Genomic DNA, 12,082 nt, shown 5'->3' on the forward strand with positions numbered 1-12,082 from the left:
GAGCCCATTCTGCATGTCATAGAAATTGTCCCAGGGCCAGCTGCCTCTGATGATTTAAACAACAGCCTTTCACAAACATGGTGGCTATTCCCCTTTTAGGTAATTAGAGTCAGATTAAGTCTAAATCCCCTGTGGGTTCTGTTTTTGTTCCAGAGATTATAAAGCAGCTAACATCAATATCAACATATACCTTGTCAATGAACCTTGGCTCTACTCACTGGCATGGTGCTCCAGTATTCATTCAGTGACCACAGATAACATTCAGCTCCTGAGGCAAATCAATCACCCTTACTTCTTCATGGTAAGCTAGTTGTCCAGATTGTTCTTCCAAGTCTGGTACAATAGGGATTCGTGTCCCCTACCCTACCCGTACATTGCCAGCTGTCCCCTGGGGAGCTACTTAAGAGCAGAGAGACTTCTATGATATTGGAGATGTGGCATGCTCCCTTTTATCACCCAGATCCTTCTGTGATTTTCAAGGAGAAATTAGTATTTTTCTAATAATTGCTGTTTATTGAATCTTTGCAATGTGCTTTTAATGCGTTCTGTAATTTAGCCTGCTGAGTTAGCCACTATTATTACCCCATAAGAAAACTGAAGCTTGAAGATATTAAGATTTTTGCACATTGTTGCATGATGCAAGATTCAGAATGAAGTGAAAGCTAGATAGAGAAGCCTAAATATTCCAGGTTGCCTTCTCCATACCTTTAGCCTCACTAGCCTCTTTTTTTTTTTTTTGACCTCTTCAGAGTCAGGACCAGGGGAGAGGAGATCAGGGTTAGGGGCACAATCTCACATGGCCATAGAGCATTGAGGCCCTCTGGTGGCATTGTAAAATCGCTGATCCCTTCTTTCTCGGTGGCTTGGGCAGCTTTCTGGAGATGATCCTGAAGGAAACCTTGGATGGCAGGTCCCTTGGTAAAGGTGAAGTCCCTCCACCTATTTGTCCTTATACAATTCCCCTTCATGTGGGTACTATATATTTTTCTAACAATTTTAAAATTGATTACAAAGAAAACTTGTTCATTATATAAAATTTAATCATTATAAAAATGCATAAATTAGAAAGCTACACACACACACCTCCATAATTCTATTCCTCTAAAGCAGTAATATCCCAAAGTTGTCCCTTTGGATATATTAAATAAAACTTCATTTTAATACTTGAATTGATAATAAATTCATGTGATTCAAAATTCAAAAAGTAAAAAGAGTGTATAAGTAAAAAAATTTCCTTCTACAACTGGCCTGGGGTGTTTTAAAGGACCCCCATGTCACTTTGTTTAGGGAGGTGGGGCCAATAGCCCAAGGGCTTTCCCAAGCAGCCCACGCTCTGGCGTTAGAATACGCAGATTCAGATCTAGGCTTTACTGCTCATTGTGTGAACTTGGAAACAGTTAAACTGTGCCTCAGTTTGTTTATTTTGTAAATTGGTGATAATAATACAATACAAGCACTTTTATCCAAAACAATCTGGTCTAATCATTGGTCTGTTAATTGAAAAAGTTAAAGTGGGAGTCATAAAAAAAGATATACAGTCTATCAGCTTTTCCTACTTAAAAAACAAACAAACAAAAAAACACCTAAAACTTAGTGGCTTAAAAGAAACAAATATTTGTCATCTTCTGTATGATGGTTGAGTGGTTCTCTGGTCTGAGCTGGGCTGTCTGGTCTAGGATGGCCTCATTCATATGTCTAGGGTCTTATCTGGGATGACTGGGGTCTCTCTCCAGTGGTCATTCATACTCAAGGAGGCCAGCTTGAACATGATCACCTGGTGGCAATGAGTTCCCAGCAACAAGGGAGGTGAAGCCCCAATGCACACAATGTACTTTTCAAATTCTCCCAGTGTGATGTTTGCTAATCTTCTATTAGTCAAAGAGAGTCACGCGGCCAAGTCCAGATTCAAGGTGGGACAGGTGGAAACTGATTCCACCTCTTCACAGGGAAGAACAGCAAAGTCACAGTGCATACGGGCTTGCATTTGGGGAGGAATATTGTGGTCATCATATAATGTACCACACACATACCTTACACATTTTATTTTAATTTAAGATATTCATTCACCTGTTGATACAGAGTCAAACTCTTTTCTTTGAGGACAATTCAGCTGATTGGATTCTGTATTTAAACACCCAGATGAACCAGTTATGATTTCTAAGTTTTATTTCTTTAAAGCCGAACAAGAACTTAGTCACAGGGAGAAACGATCTGAATGACTATACCCAGATTTTTATAATCTTCCCACCCCACTCTCTTAGAGTGTTTCTGCACACCTAATTCAAATACAGTTTATTGTTTAATGACCTACCTATTTTGTCTTCACTGAGTTTTTCAAAGCATTGAGTTAGTTTCTTGGAAATGGCATACTTTTTTTTCGCTCATTTTACAGATTTAAGTAACATTGAATTATGCTGAACAATTATAACAATGAATACAACTGTTCTAAGCCATTTGAGGACAAGAACAACTGATTCTTGGTGTTGCTTGCTGATGCTCACCTGGGGGGCAATCCTGGAGCAGGCCAGGGCATCCTTCAGTCTGTCTCCCAGAAAGGATTAAGAGCTTCAGTTTAGTGGAAGTTGGTTAAGAGTTTCTACTGTACTTGCCTAATAGAATTAGTATGAGGTTTAGATGTGAAAGTACCCTTAAAGTACTAAGTACTTAAAGTACTTAGAACACTTCCTTAGCTCCTGTAAATGCTCATTAATTGTTAGTTATTATTATCATGATCATTAGTGTTGTTATTAATATTACTGTGTTTTGCTGTGTATAATGCGCACCCACGTTTTTGGCCCACACTTTCAGGGAAAAAAATCTTTCATTTTAATTTTTAATTCAAATTTTCATTTATTTGTATTTAGGTACTTGTTTTTGTATTATAAAGGAATTTTAGCGTTTATTTTTTAACATATTATGGTACAAGAAATTTTATGTAACAAATAATTACAAAACACAAGAACAGATACAAGGTACAAGAAATTTTATGTACCGGTAACAAATGTATGATATTTACGCATCATAGAAGGCCAAGAACCCTTTGTCGTTGCAAGTTCATAGTAAGTTCAACAAAACCGATCATCTTATTCTGGGGTATTATTTTGCATATGGATATCGTTATTGATTTCTAGAGTTAGACACTCTTAACTCATAAGCATAAATAAAAGAATTAAAAACATTTACATATTATAGATACCGAATTAGTACTACCCTTGTACAATGCGCATCCTTATTTTTCCCCTCACACGTTGGGGCAAAATGTGTGCATTATGCACAGCAAAATATGGTAATATTATTCAGTCCAAGTAAAGACCTTGGGGTAGGGTAGAGAACGGCCTAAGAAAGGATAAAAAGTGCCAGCCCCAGCAGCATCAGGTAAAATTGGAGGGGAAACGATGGGCAAGGAAAGGAAGGGTCAAACCAGGGATTTATAAAACTGACACAAGAGGACCCAAGAGATGGAGCTCTCGGAAGTGGGTGATTCAGGCGAGGAGCATGGAGAAGGGGGCATGTTAGTTAAGGGAGAATTATGATTGCAACATACTGCTTGTAGCATCATGATATATTGGGTTGTCGGAAAAGTCATGATGTATTTTTCCTCTGTTTTTCGTTGCAAAAATGCGTCATGACTTTTCTGACAACCCAACAGAACAAGGATTCCTAAATGCTGGCTCACACACTAGTTGCTTCAGATCACCTGGGAAGCTTGTTAAAAATGCAGAAATTCTAATTCCTGAGGTCTTTAAAAAGACCCAGGAACCTATAAGACTAAAAGCTGCCCCGGTAGATTCGGATTCACAGCCAGGATGGGAAGCCATAGGATGAATACACAGAGCACTACAAGTCAAGACACGCGGGCTGTAATCCTGGGTTCAGAACAGACTTGCTCTGGGACTTCTCTGGGACTCCCTCAGGCCTCTGTGTTGAGGGTCCAGGGAGATGAAGGGTGTGAAGTGTCTTATCCCTTGTAGAGCACCCCCACATGGAAAGGGTGACTGTTAGGACAGCAGCAGGTACTGTCTGTATTTGAGACCACCACAGCAATCAAGGTTTCCTCCACCTCTGCCTCTGCTTTTCTCCACCCCCAGCCCCGGCAGCAGAGCATGGGACGTGGCCCGTATGATCTAAAATCCCTTCTAACTGTAAAGTTCTTTGACTTTGGTTTGTTTTCTATTTTGCAGACACCGAGTTACTATATGTTCGTGTGGTTTCTCATGGATGGTGTTTCTGCAGTTTTCATTATTGCCATATTTTATTTTCATTGGTAAGCATATATTTATAATTTTAAATGTTCCTTTTCCCTCAAAATAAAAGTATAAATGGTTCTGGAAAGATGAAAAAAACCACAGTTACACTTTTTGTGTAATCCCGTGTGGCAAGATCTCAGGAAGACAGGGTTCTGAGCTGAACCTCTCATTTCTTCTCATGCTGCCTGCAGCTCCTCACACACAGCACGAGACAGTGTTCTAAGGAAAGGGACTCGCATTAAAGTTCAGTTAAAACCTGTTACTGCAGATTCAATGTGGATCACTTGGGAGGGGACAGGTGTTGAAGGTTGTCCAGAGCAAGTGCCTCCATCTTCCCACCTTCCACGAAACTGGACATGCAGGGTCCTGTGCAAAGAGCAGTTTCACTGACTGGGAAGGCTGGGCTTTAGCCCTGGATTGGCCCGGTAGTTGTTGGGTGACTCTGGGAAAATCACTGCCCCTTTCTAGACCATAATCTCTTTATCTTTCCAGAAAAAAATGACATTCAAGGTTGGAGAGGAAACACCCTGGTAGACTACTGTATTTTGCTGTGTGTGATGTGCTCCCATGTATAATGTGCATCCATGTTTTCCGCCCAAAGTTTCAGGGAAAAAAGTCTTTCGTTTTAATTTTTTAATTCAAATTTTTATTTGTTTACATTTAGGTACTTGTTTTTGGTATCATAAAGGAATTTTAGCATTTATTTTTTAACATATTATGGTACATGAGATTTTATGTAACAAATAATTACAAACACAAGAACAGATACAAGGTACAAGAAATTTTATGTATCGGTAACAAATGTATGACATTTACACATCATAGAAGGCCAAGAACTCCGTCATTACAAGTTTGTTTTAAGTTCAACAAAACTGATTATTGTATTCCAGGGTATTATTTTGCATACGGATATCATTTTGATTTCTAGAGTTACACTTTTAACTCATAAGCATAAATAAAAGAATTTAAAACTTTTATATGGATACGGGATTAGTACTACCCATGTATAATGCACAGCCTTATTTTTCCCCTCACAAATTTGGGGGGAAAAGTGCGCATTATACACGGCAAAATACGGTAATTCTAGCTAGAGGAGACCATGGTTGTATAGACCTCATCATTCCCATCATTTCTTCATTATTGAGTTATCCTTTAAAGGGGGAATGTACAAACCCTCCAAAGGGAGAATTTGACTGGATAATGTTTCTTTTCTGGCTACTGCCTTGGATTATAGACTTTCTGGAAGAGGCCTTTGAGGCTCATGGACAGTTTGCTTCCTTTCAGGTGGAGAGGAAAGAAAAAAGAAAAAGCCTTGGAAAGCACCAGCAGTCAAACAGGTAAAGTCAGAGGCCTACCCCACTCTTACCCATTGTCCCCAGGACACAGGGTCTGCTTTTCACGTCTCTTGACAAGAGCTGAGGGAGTGTGGGAAATTGGGGGCTTGGCACCAGGGAGAAATTGTAAAGTGTACCCAGGAAGATTCTGGATGACCCTTGATATAGGCTTCGTTTTGGACTTCATTCTCTAAATAGTGAGACCTTTTGGAAGATTTTGATCGTGGTGTCTATTTGTTAACTTGTTCATATATCCATTCATTGAATACCCATTTTGCCCCAGACTCTGAGAAAGGCTGAAGACAACTGAAAGCTGTCTGTGGAAGGGTTGCCCAAGAGAGCAGAAGCCTGGTCCACATAATAGTGAGGAAACAGACAAAAGTATAGCAATTTTGGCATCATTGGGAGAGGCACCTAGGTCCAGGACAGAGGAGCTCCCATGCCTATTAGGGCTGAATGTGCTTCACGGGGCTTCAGTTATGTGTGATATGTGTTGGAGGACGGAAGGAGCAAACTGCAGAGACCCTGGAATGCTGAACTAGTGTCTAGGCTCTGCATATAAGTGCTCAGGAGATGGCAAACTGGTTTCAAACAAGGGAGCAATATGCTTAGATTTCTGTGTAAAGGGATAGAATAACAGAGTAGCTTATTATTCAGCAGAAGAACTCAGGGCCTGAGGAGGTGAGATGGGCCTAGTAGGGGGAAGGGAAGCTATATTTAATGTTAAAAAGGCCGTGGAGATAATCACACAGTGAGTTATTGGTTCGGAAAGCCAGTCAAAGGGAAAACCAATTAGAAGGCAGAGGACTGTGCAGTACATGACACAGCCTCCTTCCACAGCTCCTGGAGTCTTAAATTGGCACAGTCACAAAAATCATAAATCAGTTTAATTTCTTGTGGACCATGGTGAAGATCCTGAGATGCTGTGCACCAGCTGGCAGAGGGTTGTATTGATGCAATACTTACAGTCAGGAGTGGAACCACAGGGACCATGAAAAAATAAGTTCAGAAATTTGAATAAATTAAATGAAAGGCAATGGTCTTTCATACTATGAAACTGAAAGGTCAAACCAAGATTACCTAAATCTCTTGGGCAGAGGGACAGAGAGATTTCAAGTAACTCTGAGTTACATGAATTTTAAGATCACTCTCCTGGCTATTAAGAAGTCTGAAGGCTGTATTCCAGTTACATTATGATTTTCAGTAGTTGTATTAGTACATTAACCATAACAAAGTATCCCAGGCTGGTGGCTTAAACAGAAGTTTATTTTCTCAGAGCTCTGGAGGCTAGAAATTCAAGATAAGTGTGTCAGCAGGTTTGGTTTCTTCTGAGGCCTCGCTCATTGGCTTGCAAACAGGCGCCTTCTTACGGCATCCTCACAGCCTTTTCTCTGCAGCACACGCATCCCCAGTGTCTCTCTTTGTGTCTGAATTTTCTCTTCTCCAGTCAGATTGGATTAGAGCCCACCCTAATATCTCCAAGTATAGTCAGATTGTGAGGTTCTGGGGGTTAGGGCTTTAACATGTGGATTTGGGGAGCACACAATTCAGCCCATAACAGTAATTCAGCCAAGAAATGAGAAGTACATGGAAATGGTGAGGAAATCATGGAAGGGAGAGAAGTTTTGAAGGAAAATTTGAAGAACTGTCTAAATTTGGATGAAGGAAATGGCTATCATGCCTTAGAAAAAGTATTCCGTTAACTTGACCCCAACTCCCCACCATGTTGAAATGATAAGAAAATAAGGTGAGTAGAAAATAAATTAAGAGTTTTAAGAGTTTTTAGTTTGTTGTTACAGAAACTAATTTTGCCTGATCTAAGCAGAAAGAAAAATATATCAAAAGGCTGTTTGAATACCTCTAAGAAACACCTATAAGGTAGAGGGCTACACTTAGAATCAGAGAGGGAATAATGACGACGACAGAAGCCAGAACCTCAGTCTAGATCCATTCAGGCTGAGGGGGATAGAGTCTCCAACAGTAAGCACGTTTTGCACCACAACCGCTCCAGGGTGGCATGTCCTGCTGCACCCGCTGCTGCCACCAGAAGGCATTCAACACCTTTCTAGCCTTAGGCTGTATTTTTCAGCACTTTAAAGATGTCAATCCTTTGTCTTCTGTCATATGTGTGTGTGTGTGTGTGTGTGTGTGTGTGTGTGTGTGTATATATATAGTTTCTTATGAAAAGTCTTTCAAAAAAAGAAAGTCTTACATTTTCTCATCTTTGTTTCTCTACTTGTAATATGTTCTTTTTCTCTGACTGCTTATTTAAGATTGTTCCTTTTGTTACTGGTTTTCAGTAATTTGATTATGGTTTATATGAGTGTATGTGTGTGTTGTTGTGCTTGGGGTTTGCTGAACTACTTAGATCAATCAAAGTATAATTTTCATCAAATTGAATAAATTTTTAGTTTCTATTTTTTTAAATATTTTTCTGCCCCTCCCCTCTTTCTGGAATTCTAATTATATATATATATATATATATATATATATATATATATATATGTTATCCCATAGGTTACTGATACTCTGTTCATTTTTATTGTTAGACTGTTTCTGTGCTTCATTTGGATAGATTCTATTGCTGTATGTATTAGTTTTTTATTGCTGTGTAATAAATTACCACAATCCTAATAGCTTAAAACAATACAAATTTATCATCTCACAGTTTCCATGAGCTATGGGTCCAGGCATGGGTTATCTGGGTCCTCTACTTAGAGTTCACCATGCTACAATCCAGGTGCTGACTTGGGCTGCAAACTCATCTGAATCTTAGAGTCCTCTTGTTGGCAGAATTTAGTTCCTTACAACTGTAGGACTGATGTTGACCCTGGGTTTTTTGTTGTTGTTTTTTTTTTTTATCATTGTTGGCAGGGTTTTAGTCTGAGCTTCTAGAGTCCACCTTCAGGTCCTAGCCATATGGCCCCCTCACAACATGGCAGCTTACTTCCTCAAAGCCAGCAGGAGAATATCTTTTATAGCAGATGGATTCAGGAAAAGGACAACAAAGGAAGCAAAATAATGGGGGAAAAAAGTGAAAAACAAGTTCAAATATGGTAGTCATAAATCCAACCATTTTATTAATTACATTAAATATAAATGGACCAAATACTCAAATCAAATGTAGAGATTGTCATGCTAGATAGAAAAAAGCAAGACCCAACCATATGGTATCTACAAAAGAAATACTTAAAATACAAAGGTGCAAATAGATGAAAGTGGAAGTTTGGGAAAAAGATAAGTCATGTAGACAATCAACATAAGCAATAATATCTGAAAAAATAGACTTCAAAGCATGGAGAATTACTGGAAACAAAGATTTCATAATGATGAAAAGGTTAATATATCAATAAGGTATTATAACTATAACCATGTATGCATTTAGTAACATAGCTTCAAAACACATTAAACAAAAACTGGATGAAAGAGATTATAGTCAGAGATTTTAACAATCCTTTCTCAGTACCCATAGAGCAACTTTACACAAAAAAATATACAATCACAAAGGATACAGATGGCTGAGCAATACTTTCAGCCACCTTGACCTAACTGACATAAAACAGTATATCCAACAACTGCAGAATATACAGTATTTTCAAATGTACAAGACATGGCCTATTTGCCAAAATAGAGCACATGCCAAGCCACAAAACAAATTTCAATAAATAAATTTCAAAAGACTGAAATCTTAGAATGTTCTGTGACCACAGCAAAATTAAATAAGAAATGAACATTAATAACTTACCTAGATAACCCTCCAAATGCTGCAGTTAATATGTTTCTATACAAGGTGTGATCAAACAATATGATAAATGTTTAAAAAATATTTATTACAGTAAAAGACGCACTGCAATTAATCCCCCTCAAAATACTCCCCCTCACTTCAAATATACTTGTCCCATCATTCTTGCCATTTTCTGAAGCAGTTCTGGAAGTCCTCTTTCGTGAGTGTCTATAGTTGCGCTGTCGTGGCTGCCTCGATGTCCTGAATCATTCTGACTTTGTGGGAAGAGCCAAAAGTTGCATGGTGCCAGAGCCAGTGAATAAGGTGGATGAGGACACACCAAAATTTGTTCATTGCCAGAAATTGCTGTATACCAGAAACGATGCGTGACACGGAGCATTGTCATGATGGAGGATGATTTACAGCACCCTTTAAAACACACCTTCTCTCAACTAGCTCACACCCAACTGACTGCACCAAACAAGTTGAAACCTGTCACGCATTGTTACTAAGGCTCGACATGCTGCTTCCAGCATTGAAGATCCCTGCCTTTCCATTGGATGGCACTTGGCAGCAGCATTCACTGTATTTTTGTGATCACAACAGAAAGGCTTCATGACACACATTGCTTCTGGCATATGGCAATTTCTGTCAAATAAAAACATTATTCCACTTTGTCCTCATCTACTTTATTCACTGGATCTGACACTGTGCGACTTCTGGCTCTTTCCCAAAGTCAAAATGACCATGCAAAGTAAACGTTTTGAATTGATTCAGGATATTGAGGCAGCCATGCCAGCGCAACTAAAGACAGTCATGAAAGAGGACTTCAGAACTGCTTCAGAAAGGAACAAGAATGATGGGATAAGTGTGTTCGAAGTGAGGGGAAGTATCTTGAGGGGGATTAATGGCAATGTGTCTTTTTCTGTAGTAAATTTTTTAATTTAAATATTCACAGTAGTTTTTTAAATCATACCTTGTACATCCCATTGATCAAGGGATAAATCACAAGGAAAATAAGAAGATATTTTAAACTAAAGGGTAATGCATATACAGCAAAAATTGTGGAGTACAACTAAATCAGGACTTAGAGGGAAATTTGTAACTTTAAAAGTTAGAAGGAAGAAATGTCTAATAGTTACACAGTTACTGTGTAACTCACTTCTGAGCACTGTGCATGTAGTAACAAGCAAAACAATCCTGTGACCTTAAAAAGCCCTCATTCTAATAGAGGATGTGTTCATTTTTCTGTTCAAACTGACTTGGAAGCAATGGTTGTGAAATGCATGAACGTTAAGCAGATGTTACTCGCTGTCTTCTGAGGGCTTCAACAGGGAACTAGAACATCATACAATAGACTCTTAAACTCCAGTGCTATGCTCAATTGGAGGACCATGATATAGTCTGCATAAAGTCTGAGGTAGGGCAAGAACTCGGAGGAAAGAACCTGAGATGGTAAGTGAGGGACTAACATTTTAAAGATGACTAAGATTTCATCACATGACTGGTTAAGATTGGAGACGCGACATTTGAGACATCTGTGTTTTTGTCTTTTCTATCCCACAGATACTGAGATACTCCAAAGGGGAAAAAGTAAGAATCAATACGCTTCAAATTTATCCATAGAGCCTCCGCCCCGAATTTTGGAAAGCCCTTGGACTCTAAAACCCCTCCACCCAGCTTTATCCAACAGAATAAGGAAACACCCAGGCCCTCGCCACTTTGTGGTGGCCCCCAAGAAGACAGACAGAAAGCCAGAGTCAGTCAAGGAAACCATAAAACCACTGATGCCTGCAAAGGATAATGTTAGACAACTAATATCCTCCAAAGCCTTTGAACCCGTCCAGACACCCACCTGGAGTGCCACCAGAGAGTCCACACTCCAAACTACATTGTCTGCTTTGAAGGCAGATGAACCAACAGTTTCCTCCATAGAGGCTCCTCATCCTGAAACACAGCGTAAAAGGATGCCCACTATTGAGTCCCCCTAACAATCCTCTTTGAAGATGGTTTCCTCCACATCTTACATATCCTTATCCTCCTTTCATCTGTCTTCAGAGGAGAATTAGCCACATCTTGCCTCCTTCATCCTCTTCCTCTCTGTGCTTAAGGTTGGTCATGGTGGGGAGTGACCAAGAAAAGAGTGCAGAAGCGCCACTGAGGCTCTCAGGAGAACTGTTCTGGCCTAGCATCTGTATGAAGAACTCCTCTTCAGGGAATGGGCAAGGGCAAAGCAGTTCTTGTGGTCTTAGAGCTGGATCTTGTTGTTCTCTGGGTGCTACATGGTTTGTCTCATTCTAACCCTTCGTAGTATTCCCTCCTTATGGAGTGGCTGTGTGAACAGCAGCATGGAAATAAAGGCAACCTTTCAGGAATGCAGACAGTAAATGGTGTATTCTTTGGACTCTTCTGTGATCACTGAGGCTGACAAAGGCTCGGGAATGAGTGCAAAAGTGATGCCACCCTGAGTCAGAAAATGAAAGGGGGCATAGGCCTGAGTCAGGAGCAAAGATTTTATCCCACATGCACTTTTTGTGATCTAGTAGGAAGTGGGATGCTTCGTAATAGCTTGTTGTTGGCTGGTTCCCCAGTGGGGTGATGGGCCGAATCCCATGCCCACCCAGTGGCCCTAGGTCTTGAGCAAAAACCAGATCTACAAGTGTGGATCAGAGGGAAGGCCTCAGACCTACCAAGTGAAAGAAGCAGTGCAATAAGATTAAAATGGTATGTTTTTAATAACTTCATTAATTAAACCCAGGCATAATTTCTAGAGCCTT

At 39.7% G+C, this 12,082-nt stretch overlaps 1 protein-coding gene across 1 annotated transcript in view; it reads left to right on the plus strand.

Annotated features, from left to right (window-relative positions):
• The window catches only part of GDPD4 (glycerophosphodiester phosphodiesterase domain containing 4), a gene marked incomplete at its 5' end in the record, with an annotated part of 61,092 nt that extends 49,796 nt beyond the window's left edge, over window positions 1–11,296 (plus strand). The window contains 4 exons of the mRNA XM_019634783.1: window positions 154–301; window positions 4,182–4,264; window positions 5,532–5,584; window positions 10,872–11,296. Coding sequence (XP_019490328.1) covers window positions 154–301; window positions 4,182–4,264; window positions 5,532–5,584; window positions 10,872–11,296 — 709 coding nt within the window. The remainder of the gene's footprint in view (window positions 1–153; window positions 302–4,181; window positions 4,265–5,531; window positions 5,585–10,871) is intronic.
• Window positions 11,297–12,082: the final 786 nt, after the last annotated feature.

Source organism: Hipposideros armiger, unplaced genomic scaffold, assembly GCF_001890085.2.
Source record: "Hipposideros armiger isolate ML-2016 unplaced genomic scaffold, ASM189008v1 scaffold_1935, whole genome shotgun sequence".
In the NCBI taxonomy this organism is placed as follows: domain Eukaryota; kingdom Metazoa; phylum Chordata; class Mammalia; order Chiroptera; family Hipposideridae; genus Hipposideros; species Hipposideros armiger.